The 13,082-nt window shown below is 41.6% G+C and overlaps 1 protein-coding gene across 1 annotated transcript in view; it reads right to left on the bottom strand.

Moving 5' to 3' along the window:
* LOC126456165 (Down syndrome cell adhesion molecule-like protein Dscam2) overlaps positions 1-12,177 on the bottom strand; it is a 358,605-nt gene extending 346,428 nt beyond the window's left edge. The window contains exon 1 of the mRNA XM_050091919.1: positions 12,111-12,177. Coding sequence (XP_049947876.1) covers positions 12,111-12,177 — 67 coding nt within the window. The remainder of the gene's footprint in view (positions 1-12,110) is intronic.
* Positions 12,178-13,082: the final 905 nt, after the last annotated feature.

Below are 13,082 nucleotides of genomic sequence, written 5' to 3'. Positions count from 1 at the left end.
AGCGGAGCCGCTATGTTTCGATGTTAACGGGAGTCTACGCATGAGACGGTAATCCCATAGTCCGGCTGCTGCTAATCTCTGAACGATGGCGCAGGATGCTGAATCCTACTCCCGTTATACCATTTTCTTCTGCTGTTGATATTGCCCTATACTCATTTGATCAGAAATCCGTATCTTCTATTCATTTCACTTCACTGACCCCACTGCATCTTGAGTGAGCCTTTGCATTTCACTTTTCAGTTTTTCTAGCTTCTCTACCTACTTCTGATATTCCAATTCTCTACTCGTAGAATGTTATCCTTTCACTGGTTATTCAATCTTTTTCTCGTGGTCACCTCCCCCTTGGCAGTCCCCTGCCGTGATTCGAATTGGAGACTAGTCTGGAATCTTTTGCTAATGGAGAGATCATCGTGACACTTTTTCAACTGTAGGCCACATGCGCTGTGGATATACATTATGTGTCTGTAATGCAGCAGTTTTCATTACCTTTTGCACCCTCATGCCGTTGATCATTGCTGATTCATCCGCTTTTTAGGGGCTGTTTCCCACCCTAAGGGCTAGAGAGCACCCTGAACCTCTGTCAGCTCCTCCGACCTCTTTTACAAGGCCGTTGGCGGAGTGATGGTAACTTCTTATGCCAGAAGTCTTAAAGCTGCGAGTTGGACAGGCAACTTGCGCAGGCTAGTGCCACTCACGACTGAGGAAACAGCGTACTCTTCTGAACTGCACTATGTCTGCAGGTTTTTTTCTACCTCGAGGTAAAATTGTATTCAGAAATAGGTTTCCGATCAAAAGGACACAAATTACGCAAATTACGGTGGTGACGCAAAACGTTTTTGAGCCGTGGCGCCATTGAATTAGTAGACTGTTCTATCTGGCGCCACTGGCTCATGGGTAGTATTTACTATCCCTCTTGCGGCCCTATTGCCAATATCTGTGAGGAACAGTTGGCATCTGTGGGTTGTGCCCTTAGAAGGTCATTGCTTGCCGATATATATACGGGGTTCGCTGGCCCGAGAGACAGGTACCAAGTTTGGGGATTGGCGGTATCGTCGCGACAAGAGGTGGTCACGAGGTCCGAGCGGCCAAAGCCGCGAGCTGCGCAAGGAGGGCCTGCGCAGAGCGAAGATACCGGAGTACTTCACCGGGGTCAGCATCGACTACAAGCAGCACGCCGACATCCCGTAGGTTGGTTGACAACACTCGTGTCGGACGACCGCTCGTGGCCTGGCTGCCCTCTTCTACCTGGCTTTCATCGGCACCACTCACAAGGGAACCTCCCCGTCGCACCCCCCTCAGATTTAGTTATAAGTTGGCACAGTGGATACGCCTTGAAAAACTGAACACAGATCTATCGAGAAAACACGAAGAAGTTGTGTGGAACTATGAAAAAAATAAGCAAAATATACAAACTGAGTAGTCCATGTGCAAGATAGGCAACATCAAGGGACGAGATACTGGCAGAAGTAAAGCTGTGAGTACCGGGCGTGAGTCGTGCTTCGGTAGCTCAGATGGTAGAGCACTTGCCCGCGAAAGGCAAAGGTCCCGATTTCGAGTCTCTGTCGGGCACACAGTTTTAATCTGCCAGGACGTTTCAACATCAAGAAAAGTGCGAGCTCAGGAACGCCGTGGTCCCGTGGTTAGCGTGAGCAGCTGTGAAACGAGAGGTCCTGGGTTCAAGTCTTTCCTTGCGAGGAGATTTTAATGTTTTATTTTCAGACAATTATTATCTGTCACCAGTGTCGTATAGAATATATCAGACGTGCTTTCCTGTGGAGGAATCGATTGGCCTGTGACCTTGCGATCAAATGTTTTCGGTTCCCATTGGAGAGGCACGTCCTTTCGTCTACTAATCGCACCGTTTTGCGGTGCGGTCGCAAAACACACGACACTAAACTTATTACAGTGAAGAGAGACGTCAATGAACGAACGGACAGATCATAACTTTGCGAAAATAAATTTTCACTCGAGGGAAGATTTGAGCCACGGACCTCGCGTTCCGCAGCTGCTCACGCTAACCACGTGACCACGGAGCTCCTAAGCTCACGCTTTCCTTGATGTTGCCTATGTCGCACATGGACTACTCAGTTTGTATATTTTGCTTTTTTTTTCACAGTTCCACACAACTTCTTCCTGTTTTCTCGATTGATCTGTGTTCAGTTTTTCAAGGCCTATCCACTGTGACAACTTATAACTAAATCTGAGGGGGGTGCGATTGGGAGGTTCCCTTGTCAGTAACCTCTGCGACACACCGTGGATCCATAGAACTGCTTGCTAGTAAAGGGGAGAAACATTCTGTAATGCTCGTGGTGATCTGTGTAATTATCTACCTGCCCTCCTTATTATTTTCTGGCTTGAACACGACCCTCAGAGTTTTACTCGGTCGGCTCTTTGGTAATAAATATAGGCTGTAGCATTTTACTAGGACACCAGTTGTCGTTTAAAAATTTTTCCTGCTATTGTGTTGCCTTTTCTTATTATTTTCTGGTTTGTACCCGGCCTTCAGAGTTTTACTCGGTCGGCTCTTTGGTTGTAAATATAAACCGTAATATTGTACTAAGACACTAGTTGTCGTTTGAAAATTTGTCGCGCTATTACATTGCCTTTCCTTTCTGGTTTGTACCTGATCATTAATGTTCTAATGAATCAACTGTTGGTCGTAAATACAGCCGGAACAGTTGTACTAAGGCACTGGTTGCCGTTAAACAAAGAGGACCTTGTGGTTAGATTTAGATGTTAACCGATTCAATTCTATGATTGTAATTACATTCACTAGTCATTAGTTATAATCTTGAACAACCTGTTCTAAGCTGTTCGTTGCTGTGTTTAAAAGACCGGGTCATTATTGATTTGTTTTAGCTGGATATTGTGGTTCTGCCGAGTGAGTTCTCTTGTAATAAGTGTTCACAAGTAATGTTTTAAGACGTTCCTTCAGAACTGTCTTAATAACCGACAATCAGTTTAACTTTGAAAATATTAACAGCCAACTGGCACCAGAGCTTTAGTGAAAGTAAGATTGTCATTCGGGACGGGTTGGGATCCAGTCGCACCTTGGTTGCCGATTGAAATTAAGAAGTTGGTTTCTTCGATGTAAGCCTTATCCTTGTCTTGTTTCCTAATTTGTTTAACCTTTAAGCATAGGTGCGCATCTTAGCCCCGAACCTTACGACATACAGTTTCCAAATTAAAAATTACGTCATCAGTTTGAGTAATTGAAACACTCTTGTCATCAATTGCGCGTATAGTTTTCATGTGTTACAGAAGAGCATTTAATAAGACAGACTGTGTCCAGGGCGGTAGTAAACACCACTGTTTCACCCGATAACGGACGGGCTGCAGGGCCGGCCGTCTTGTAATCATTGTCATATTGTTTGCTGTTTTGATTTCTTTTGCAAAAGTTTACTCATCTTAAGGTGTAAGGTCAAAAAAATTTTGCAAATTTATTCATTTTGTAAAAAAAGAACAAGAAGTTATGGTTATATACTGTTAAATAAACAGGCTGTGTGAAAAGAAAGTTATATTGATGAGTCCTCCCTTCCACGTTTACCTTAATTCCAGTAAGTACCACGTATTAGTTTTCCATCAGTTTTCATGGATGTGAGACATGCATCCAAATATAGTCGTCGTCTTCGCTTGTACGTCATAAGGCATCAAAAGAAATTGCCTGAGGCTGATCGAGTTGCGAATTTCATAATCCCAAAAGACATGAAATGCAGTGTGTTAAGACTTGAACGAAGTATGGATTTACCCAAGGTATGAGAGTTGAGGGACGATAATGAAACTGGAAGTGACAGCAGTGACACCAGAGTGGTGACATCTCTCTACAGTTGTTGTTCCTAATCTGGGGGCAATTAACCCCTGAGCGTTCTCTGGGGGATAAAAAACAAGAAAAGTTTCTTTTCGGTCACAAAACTAAATTCTTTTTAAGAGACCATTACTATTATCACTATTTCGTAAGATTAACACTGACTGCACAAATTACCTACCAATAATTACACTATTGTCAAATACTAGCATTAACGTGTGTCGCAATACGATGGAAGTTACAGATTGTGAAACGAGTGTATGGACAATTTCGTCCTCACATAATCCACCCACTACGCAGGTACTTTGTGGCATGCATCTATGACAATAAACTTGTGACATATGCGTCAATATGTTTAAATATCTCACTGGAATGACTCCTTTAATTTGTAGATAGTTCCCGAAATGGGCCAGAAAATTCTTGATTGTTCACTTCACAGTGGAGGTGAAGTAAATGACAGCACAACACAGCATAGACTGAGTAATAGCCACTACACTGCTCGAGGGCCTACACAGTATTGTTATTGTAGACACAAAGCACTGGGAGCGTGAAGTTTTTCGATTTCGTCATTTCAGAAGTGAGGAGTCTCGTAATGAAATGGTTCACGAACAGTAAACACAGTGCATTTTAGATGGTTTATTTGAAATGGAGGTACGGGGTGTGGGTGAAGAAAGTGTCAGTAGACAGAGGAATGGGCCACAGGAAGCATGTTTTGTAACAAGTGTCTGTCTTCAATGTGAATAGTTAGCGTTATTCTCTGAGAACGAGTTGCAGGTTGCACTCTTGATGAACTCAGAATTTCTTCACCAATGTATATCAAAAAAAGTTGTCTGAAATGAAATGTACCAGTTGCCTCACGGAGTTATTAACTAGCGGTTTAAGAAAGCAGCTACAAGAACTAATATCATTTGTCTTTCCTTATTTTAAAAATAAAAGTGATGAAAGAAAATTATTTTTCACTCTCATGTTTAATTATGTGCTAATATTGATGGCGGTGGGCCTTAAGGGGGTTATTAACTAACGTCTGACTGCACTTAGGTGTAGTGGTCCTAGAAAGACTGAGAACGACAGCTCTGTAGTATCGCCAAAGATCTCCGTGGGATACGCAGGCAAAAGCAATGCCGCCAGATCAGTACATCCCATTTGAACGTGTTCAGTTGCCACAAATGACCTACAGTGAAATTATTTGTGAGTGAGAGACAAGACTCGGGTCTAGGGTCTTTTATTATCTGGAGTCGAGAATCAGACTTCGACGATGATGACCATTCCGCTGCTATGGCTGAAGTTTACCACGATCGGTAATAAGTTGCAAGTCTGTTCGAGCAATACTGTGATGAACTCCGCTATCACAGGGACGTCTAAGGAAATTCGTGTACATGAAGTATAAAGGCTATTTTTTTAAAGGGTCACATTCTCCTACAGGGATTACTATTGATTAAAACTAGAAGAAAAGTTCCTATAATTACATGTCCGTAAACCAATACCTGTTGAGATATGGGCCGTTTTGGTTGTGATACGTAATGTATAATAATCGGTGGTGTAGGCCGTCTTAGTGTTGCAGTAACTTGTGTTATGAATTACCATCGCTACTGGAGAACGTTACCCTTGCAGAAATACAACGACGTGGTTTATGCAATTTCTACGGATCGTGCGACTGTACCTCACCAAAAGGTTTCCTAGGCGATGGGTTGGTCAAAGAGATCCGGTAACATGGCCTACTCGTTCACCGGATCTGGCCATGGGGACATTTGAAGGCACTGACGTGTACTCAAGTCATCGCCACCTGCAGACGTTACACGGGCGTGTCACCAAACCATGGGGCGCAGTCTGAACGGAGCTAGGTGTATTTCAAAGAGTGCGTCATTCACTGCAAAGACGGGCTGAAGGATGTGTGAAGATGCAACACTGCCTATAATGTCTACTTCTACGCAACGGAGAGATGGTAATGAGCTCCCACAGGACTATCTGATAAGTTCAATAAACATCCTGTGTATTAAATACTTGAATTACGCACATTCTATTTTTTTACTTGTGTATCTAACGTGTTTATTTGACTGAGAATCTGTAAGTATACAGAAGAAGAGCAGACGAATAAGGAACAAGGAAAGAAGCAAGATTATAGTTTCATCCCAGATATTCGATGAGATTATTAGAGAAAAATGTCTGATAGTACAAGAATGAGGGGGGTAACGGACTGCTTCTCGCCCCTCTATCGGGTTGAAGAGGGTGACCACGAAAAATTTACATCTGCATACTAACTCGTTAAAAATTAAACGAGACCTCCTTCGTTCCAAAACCCACAGTAAGGAGATCCTCGCAGTTCTGAACATGTGACACAAACGCAATATAGACAACAAAATTTCCACACTAACATATAACCAAGAACATAAAATGATTGCTAGGCCATTATCGTCTAGCATCATCAGATGACAAGTGAATTTACAAAGTTTATTTGTACTGACCATATTACTGCACTTACATTGAGTGGTATTATGAATAATACATACATCTTTTGGATCTTCTAAGGACCTAATAGATGGAGGAAAAGCAGGTGGCTATCCGTAAAACCTTTGGGCTCCTCCTAAACTGTGCTGTAGCTAATGTTTTTAAGGTTTCTGGCAAGCTTCTGAAAATTTGTGTTCCTTAATAAAAAACACTTATTTGGAAAAAAGAAAAGGCCTTTGAGATGTTCATATCCAACATATTTAACCCGTAAAGTGAGTTGCTCGTTACATAAAGGGTTATCCACAACGAACTTCTTTAAGGAACATGTTCTACTGAGAAGCAATTGTTCGTAAATATTTCTGCCTGATGTACTTGCATTTGCACACAAATAAACAGCAATAAATGCTTATGGGTTTTAAAAACTATAGCTTTGGTCGAGGAGTTGTTTAAATATATAATACGAATGATATTATGAAACGTAAGTAAGCAAATATGCCTGGTTCTTTTTTTTTTTTTTTAGATTTTTAATCATTCATTTCAGACATCTGCATTACAAATAAAATTTGTTTTGGCGTGTCAGCAGTTTTGTGATATGTGCCTCGCAACTAAATGTATTGTCAAGCTGTAATCCTCTTATATCTATACGTCCTTCTATTTTATGCGTTTATTGGATGGAGATCCTTAACAGCTTATAAACTGCACATACTGAATCTGTTCAACGATTAATGAGAATTAATTAAAAAGCCGTAGCTTCTGCTAATACTGCATCTGTCTTGCTGTTTGTCTGTACTTTTAGATCATTAGCAAACAAAACAAAGTGACTGATGATGAAACTGATGTTTAATCTTTAATATAACAAGGAAGTGAAATGATCCTATCAGGGAGACTTGGCGAATACCACGCATAATTACTTTCCAGTCGGATGAAGACTGGTAACTTAATTCATAGACCTACTGTATTAACACCTTTTATTTCTTGTTAGATAAATATGACTTGAGGTGTTATGTAATATCTGCAATGTCATAACATTGTAATTGAATTGTACATCTACATCTACATGTACGTGGCTGCTCTGCAGTTCACACTGAAGTGCCAGGCAGAGGCCTCCTCGAACCAGCTTCACACTATTGCTCTACCGTTCAATTTTCTGACTGAGTGTGGGAAAAAGGAACACTTAGGTGGCAATAAAATATTCTCTCATTCAGAGGAGAAGACTGGTGATTGAAATTTCGTGGATCTCGTAGCAATCAGAAACGACTTTGTTTTGGTGATTGCCATCCCAACTCGCTTATGATATCCGTGACACTCTCACCTCTATTTCGTGACAACACAAAACGAGCTGCCTTTCTTTGTACTTCTTCGGTGTCCTCCGATAGTCCTACCTGGTAAGGAATCCACTCGGCACAGCAGTATTCTAGGAGAAGATGGACAAGCGTAGTGTAGGCTGTCCCTTCAACACACCTGCTGCATCTTCTAAGTGTTTTGTCAGTAAAGCGCAGTCTTTGGTTTGCCTTCACCAAAACATCATCTACGTGACCGTTTCAACTTAAGTTGTTCGTAATTGTAATTCCTAGGCACTTTGTTGAATCGACAGCCTTCGGATTTGTGTGAGTTATCGTGCAACCTAAATTAATCAGATTTCTTTCAGTTCTGCGATGATTATCACGGTCAAATGCCACTGAAAAATCAAATCTAAATTAAACGGATTTCTTTCAGTTCTGTGATGATTATCACGGTCAAGTGCCACTGAAAAACCGGAGAAAATAAGTGTAGCTTTTAATTTCTTATGCAATCAAATAAGAACGTTTTTACTGTATGTGTAAATAAGATTATCAATATGGGTAAAAATCTAAGCAATTCCTTCGACAATACCTTATTTAGTGTCAGCTGGTTCAATGGCGCCTTGAGTAAAATTTTGTCTAAAATTGTCTGGAATTCTGGTAAAAGTGAAAATCGACAGACATTAATTAGAATTTCTATATCTCCCGTCTTGGACAAAGGCAGTTTGCAATGCGGAAATATTCCATTGATAAATGACGGAATGCATAAATAACTGAGGTGTTACTAAACTGCAGGCCGGGGTGGCCGAGCGGTTCTAGGCGCTACAGTCTGGAACCGCGCGACCGCTACGGTCGCAGGTTCGAATCCTGCCTCGGGCATGGATGTGTGTCATGTCATTAGGTTAGTTAGGTTTAAGTAGTTCTAAGTTCTAGGGGACTGATGACCTCAGTAGTTACGTCCCATAGTGCTCAGAGCCATTTTCTTTGTTACTAAACTTCCAAGAACATTCGTTACTTGCTTTGTTGCTGTTTCATCACGACAAGCAGAATCTTTTGATTTTAAGGTTGTGGATGTTATTTCTTTTGGTGAAACGAGTGTCAAACGGTTCAAATGATTCTGAGCACTATGGGACTTATCATCTGAGGTCATCAGTCCCCTAGACTTAGAACTACTTAAACCTAAGGACATGACACACATCCATGCCCGAGGCAGGATTCGAACCTGCGACCGTAGCAGGAAATGAGTGTCTATTCCATGTTACTGAGGCCATTGGTAGCGCTTGGTCTCAGCTATTTCAGGGCACAGTTTGTTCGATACGACAGCCCCTGTTATAGGTAACACCTGTAAATAGCTTGCTAAAAGTATTTGCCACCTGTCCACATCTGTTAGCGATGTATCACTGACTCATAGAGCTATCTGGTATCCCGAACGCGAACCCAGTTGCTTTCATGTTTCAGCACATCAGCGGCTCCTTTCATTCGGGGCTTGTTACTCAGAATGTTAAGTCACATAGCTTGCCACAGTTATTTTCGTGGCGCCTATCCACATCCACGTACTCGACTGTTACATAAGAGGCAGTGAAATGAAGACGAGACACATTGGAAAAAAGTAAGCAAACTGTTTAATTTCCAAAAGTAATCGCCATAACTCTTAATATTTTTGTCCCACTGTGAGACAGCAAATGTCGCCACGAAAAATGTTTGCGGTTGCCTGTGGAACCATGTTTGTACCCAGGCGTGCACCCATTCGTCCGAAGGAAATCGACGACCGCAAATGTTGCTAAGGTTGTTTCGACAACGCTGCAGAAATTTCACTGGGAATCCCTTACACATCCTTGATACAATCCTGATCTATCTCCATGCGATTTCCATATTTTTGGAATCCTGAAGAAAGACTTTTGAGGCCGTCGATTTGCTTCGAAGAAGTGCACGCATTGGTACAATCATGGTTTCGGTGGCAACCGCAAACATTTTTCCATAAGCGCACTGACCATCTTGTCTCACAGAGAGATAAATATGTTAGCAGTTATGACGATTGCTTTGGGAACAATAAACAGTGTCCTTACTTTTTTCCCACTGATTCATTTTCATCTGTGTGCCCCTTAGTTTCGCTTCCATCGTCAGGTGACGGTCACGATATCTCACACAAGTTTCAAAATTTTGCCGTGATGCCCCCGTACTGTAAACAGTATACAATTCAGTAAAATGTATTAATATCCATTTTCTTAAGCACAATGGGCGAACGACATTCTAACCACAAAACGCCTACATACTGTGTGTGTGTGTGTGTGTGTGTGTGTATGAGTGTGAATCCGAAGGAACCAAACTACTGAGGCCATTGGTCCCTAGACTTAAGCTAACTTATGCTAAGAACAACACACATCAATGCCCGAGAGACGACTCGGAACTCTGGCTGTGGAGGCCGCTCAGTCGGTGATATGGCGCCTCAAACCACGCGGCCACTCCGCGCGGCCCCACGTACTGTAACCCCACCTATCCCATATTACAGTGTTTGTACTACACATGGTGGCAAATAAAGTTTCCCAGGAATTCGCCAGACCCAAACCCATCTACCGGATTGGCATAGGGTGCAGCGTGAATCATCACTCCACATTACTCGTTTCCAGTCATCCAATGTCCAATGGCGTCACATTTACACCACGTCAAATGTCGCTTAGCATTGACTAGCTGTGTGGGATATAAGGAGCTGCTCGACCATTCTATTCCATTCTTTTTAAGGGGACGTTTACTATCTTTTGGTTCAAAAAATCGATTTTTTTAAAATTGCATTTTTGGATCCATAAAAGTGTTAAGAATCCACCCCTGAAACGGTTTTCCCGAATACGGAGCGAAAATGTTTGTTATTCGCGGTTGAAAAAAAAATGCACCTGCCTGAAATCGTCCAGTTTTTTTTTCCTTCGGAGGATGAGTTATTGTACCGGTGCTTGGGAGGAAACACACAAAATTCAAATGAAAGTTTGAACGCGTGTGTTTGGAAGTTAGCCCCCAAGCATTTGCATTCTGGTACGAAGACTGTGGAGATTGCTACTTTCCAGGAAGTGAGCAGCTTCAACGAAAGGTATTCAGCAATTCTGAAGACCATGACAACGATGGACGTCACCCTGGGACTCTATTTGACGCAGGTCGATAAGTATTCGGACGACCACCGGATTCAAGCGGCCGAAAACCGCTTGTCACCGGCCGTACGAGCGTCTCTGGAGCAGCGGAGTATGGCCCAGATCGAGCAGAACGCCCTCTAGGAGAAAGAGGAAAGACTAGTTTACGGACCCGGAATAGCAGACTGAACTTAAGTGGCATAATATCGCATTTATATGTAGTCAAAACTTCAAACGCATTTTTCTTGAAATGACTTTCTTTTATCGCGCGGTATGGTAACTTCAAATTTACCTAACCGATCAGCATGATTCTTTGTTTCCTACGAAGCTAACGAAATTGTCTAGGAGTTGTACCACTTTTATTCCGATTCATCAGTTATAAACATTTTTATTTGGCCGACGAAGTCGAAAAATCGATGAAAAAACCCAATTTTTTTCAAATGGCCGCCATTTTGTTTCCTATGGTCCAAATAACTTAAGCGAGGTACAACTCCTAAAGAATCTTATATACTCCTCCTAGTCAACTCAATTTTAATTTCAGACGAGCCGGCTGACCTGTGACATACCGTGCGTGGAGATCTACATCGAAATTTTGTTTCGTTCCGAAGGCACTTCCGACTTTGCTCTTCGACATTTCTGGTCAAAAAAATTCCAGTTTGTAGAGGAAATGTCAATAAAAATTTTGACAAAATTTGACAATGATATCTAAACACATCTCAAGAAAAAAATTCTCAAAGAACATGCTTTTTTCGGACCAAAGATAGTAAACCTCCCCTTAACTTCGTTACTACGTTGTGCTAGCTGGACTGCTGTCAGCACTTTGCAACTCACGAGTGAACCCTTCCGCTGAATTCATGCGAGTTTTTGCAGCCACCCTCCTCAATGCTCGAGAGTCCACCAAAACTTGAGGTCTGCCTGGTCTCGGTTTAATTGTGGTTGTTCCTCCGCAGTCACGTCAGCAACATTCGGCTTGGGCAGTATTAGCAGCGTTGAAATGCCCCTAATAGATTTATTACTCAGATGGCATTCAACGACTATTGCACTTTCAAAGTCACTGAGCTCTCCTGTCCGACAATTCCTGCTGTTGCTGGTTCTCTACTAACAAACCAGTACACCCCGCCTCATTTTATACTGGCGGGTCCGCCTCTTGTGACATCCAGTAATCAGTTCATCACATGGGGAGTGCGGATACTTACGATCAAATAGTCTATGCCTGAAAATAGTATCACAGTCAGAGGAGTAAATACTGAGACTAACACGACAAATAAAAAGAGGCCAACGGAAGGCAGGAGACTGAAACATAATCTACACCATTGACTACTCACCCTTCTGGCCACAGGTAAAATGACCCATACGTCAACAATTATCAATTTCTGGACGAATGACTTTTTTTGAACAGCACTAATTGCTGGTAGATATTGCCATACCTTTCCTTTAAACATCCTTTACGAAATTTGGTCTCACCTCCGAGGTTGATCTGTGCCGTACCCTGAGCGCTCTCTTCATTGTTGGACACGAAGCACTGATACATGCCTGCATCCTCCCTCTCGACGTACTGGATCCTCAGCGCCTGCAACCAAACGGGATGATCTGTCAATTTATATATACTTCCCAGTTGATTGTTTCTGAGAATATGAAGTAGATGCATTAGACACCTGTTACTCTGTTTCATCGTAAGCTCGCTGCGCAAGATATTAGTCACCCCTTCTTGTATTAATCGGATCCCAGTTAGCTGCAAAATATTTTATTTATCTTCTACTGTTTGTATTTCTTCACTAAAAGCTTGTTTTGGGTATTATTCCATTGTCACGTGTACCTGTTGAAGTTACAATTAACACAGTTTATGTACATCTATATTGGTTTCCTATAAAGTTGTTTTACAACTTTATTTATTTCTAGGTCCAGTGACGTTCAGAATGCGTCTTAGAGCGGATAGTTGTCCGGTGAAAAGTTGTGTGAATCACAAAATTTCATTTGTACACAATATTGTTTTTGACAGACAAAATAACAGTTCTCACTCCCAAGATACTTTATGTTTACAGAGTAAGTCTTATCCCTGAACGTCAGAGATGATGGTTGTATATTATAGATACTACAATTTTGTCGTTAGCACAAATATAAAAAATATTTAGAAAACTACGTCGAAATTTTACAAAAAGAAAACGAATAAAAATCATATACGAGTAATACTCATAAACAGTAGATAACTTTAACTACAATTAACAACAGAACTCTAATATCTATGATATACAAACACCATCTCTGACCTTCAGAGATATGATTTACTCTGTAGATGTACAGTATCCTTGGAGCGAGAATTATCATTGTATTTGTCAAAAACCTATACAGAACAAAGTACGTGATTCATACAGTTTGTCACCAGACAAATATCAACTCCGAGATTCATTATGAACATCACTCCACCTAGACGTAAGT

The sequence above is a fragment of the Schistocerca serialis genome, chromosome 2 (genome assembly GCF_023864345.2).
Source record: "Schistocerca serialis cubense isolate TAMUIC-IGC-003099 chromosome 2, iqSchSeri2.2, whole genome shotgun sequence".
Taxonomy (NCBI): Eukaryota; Metazoa; Arthropoda; class Insecta; order Orthoptera; family Acrididae; genus Schistocerca; species Schistocerca serialis.
The sequence above is the reverse complement of the archived record's forward strand: the minus strand, read 5'-3'. Positions and strand labels throughout refer to the sequence as shown.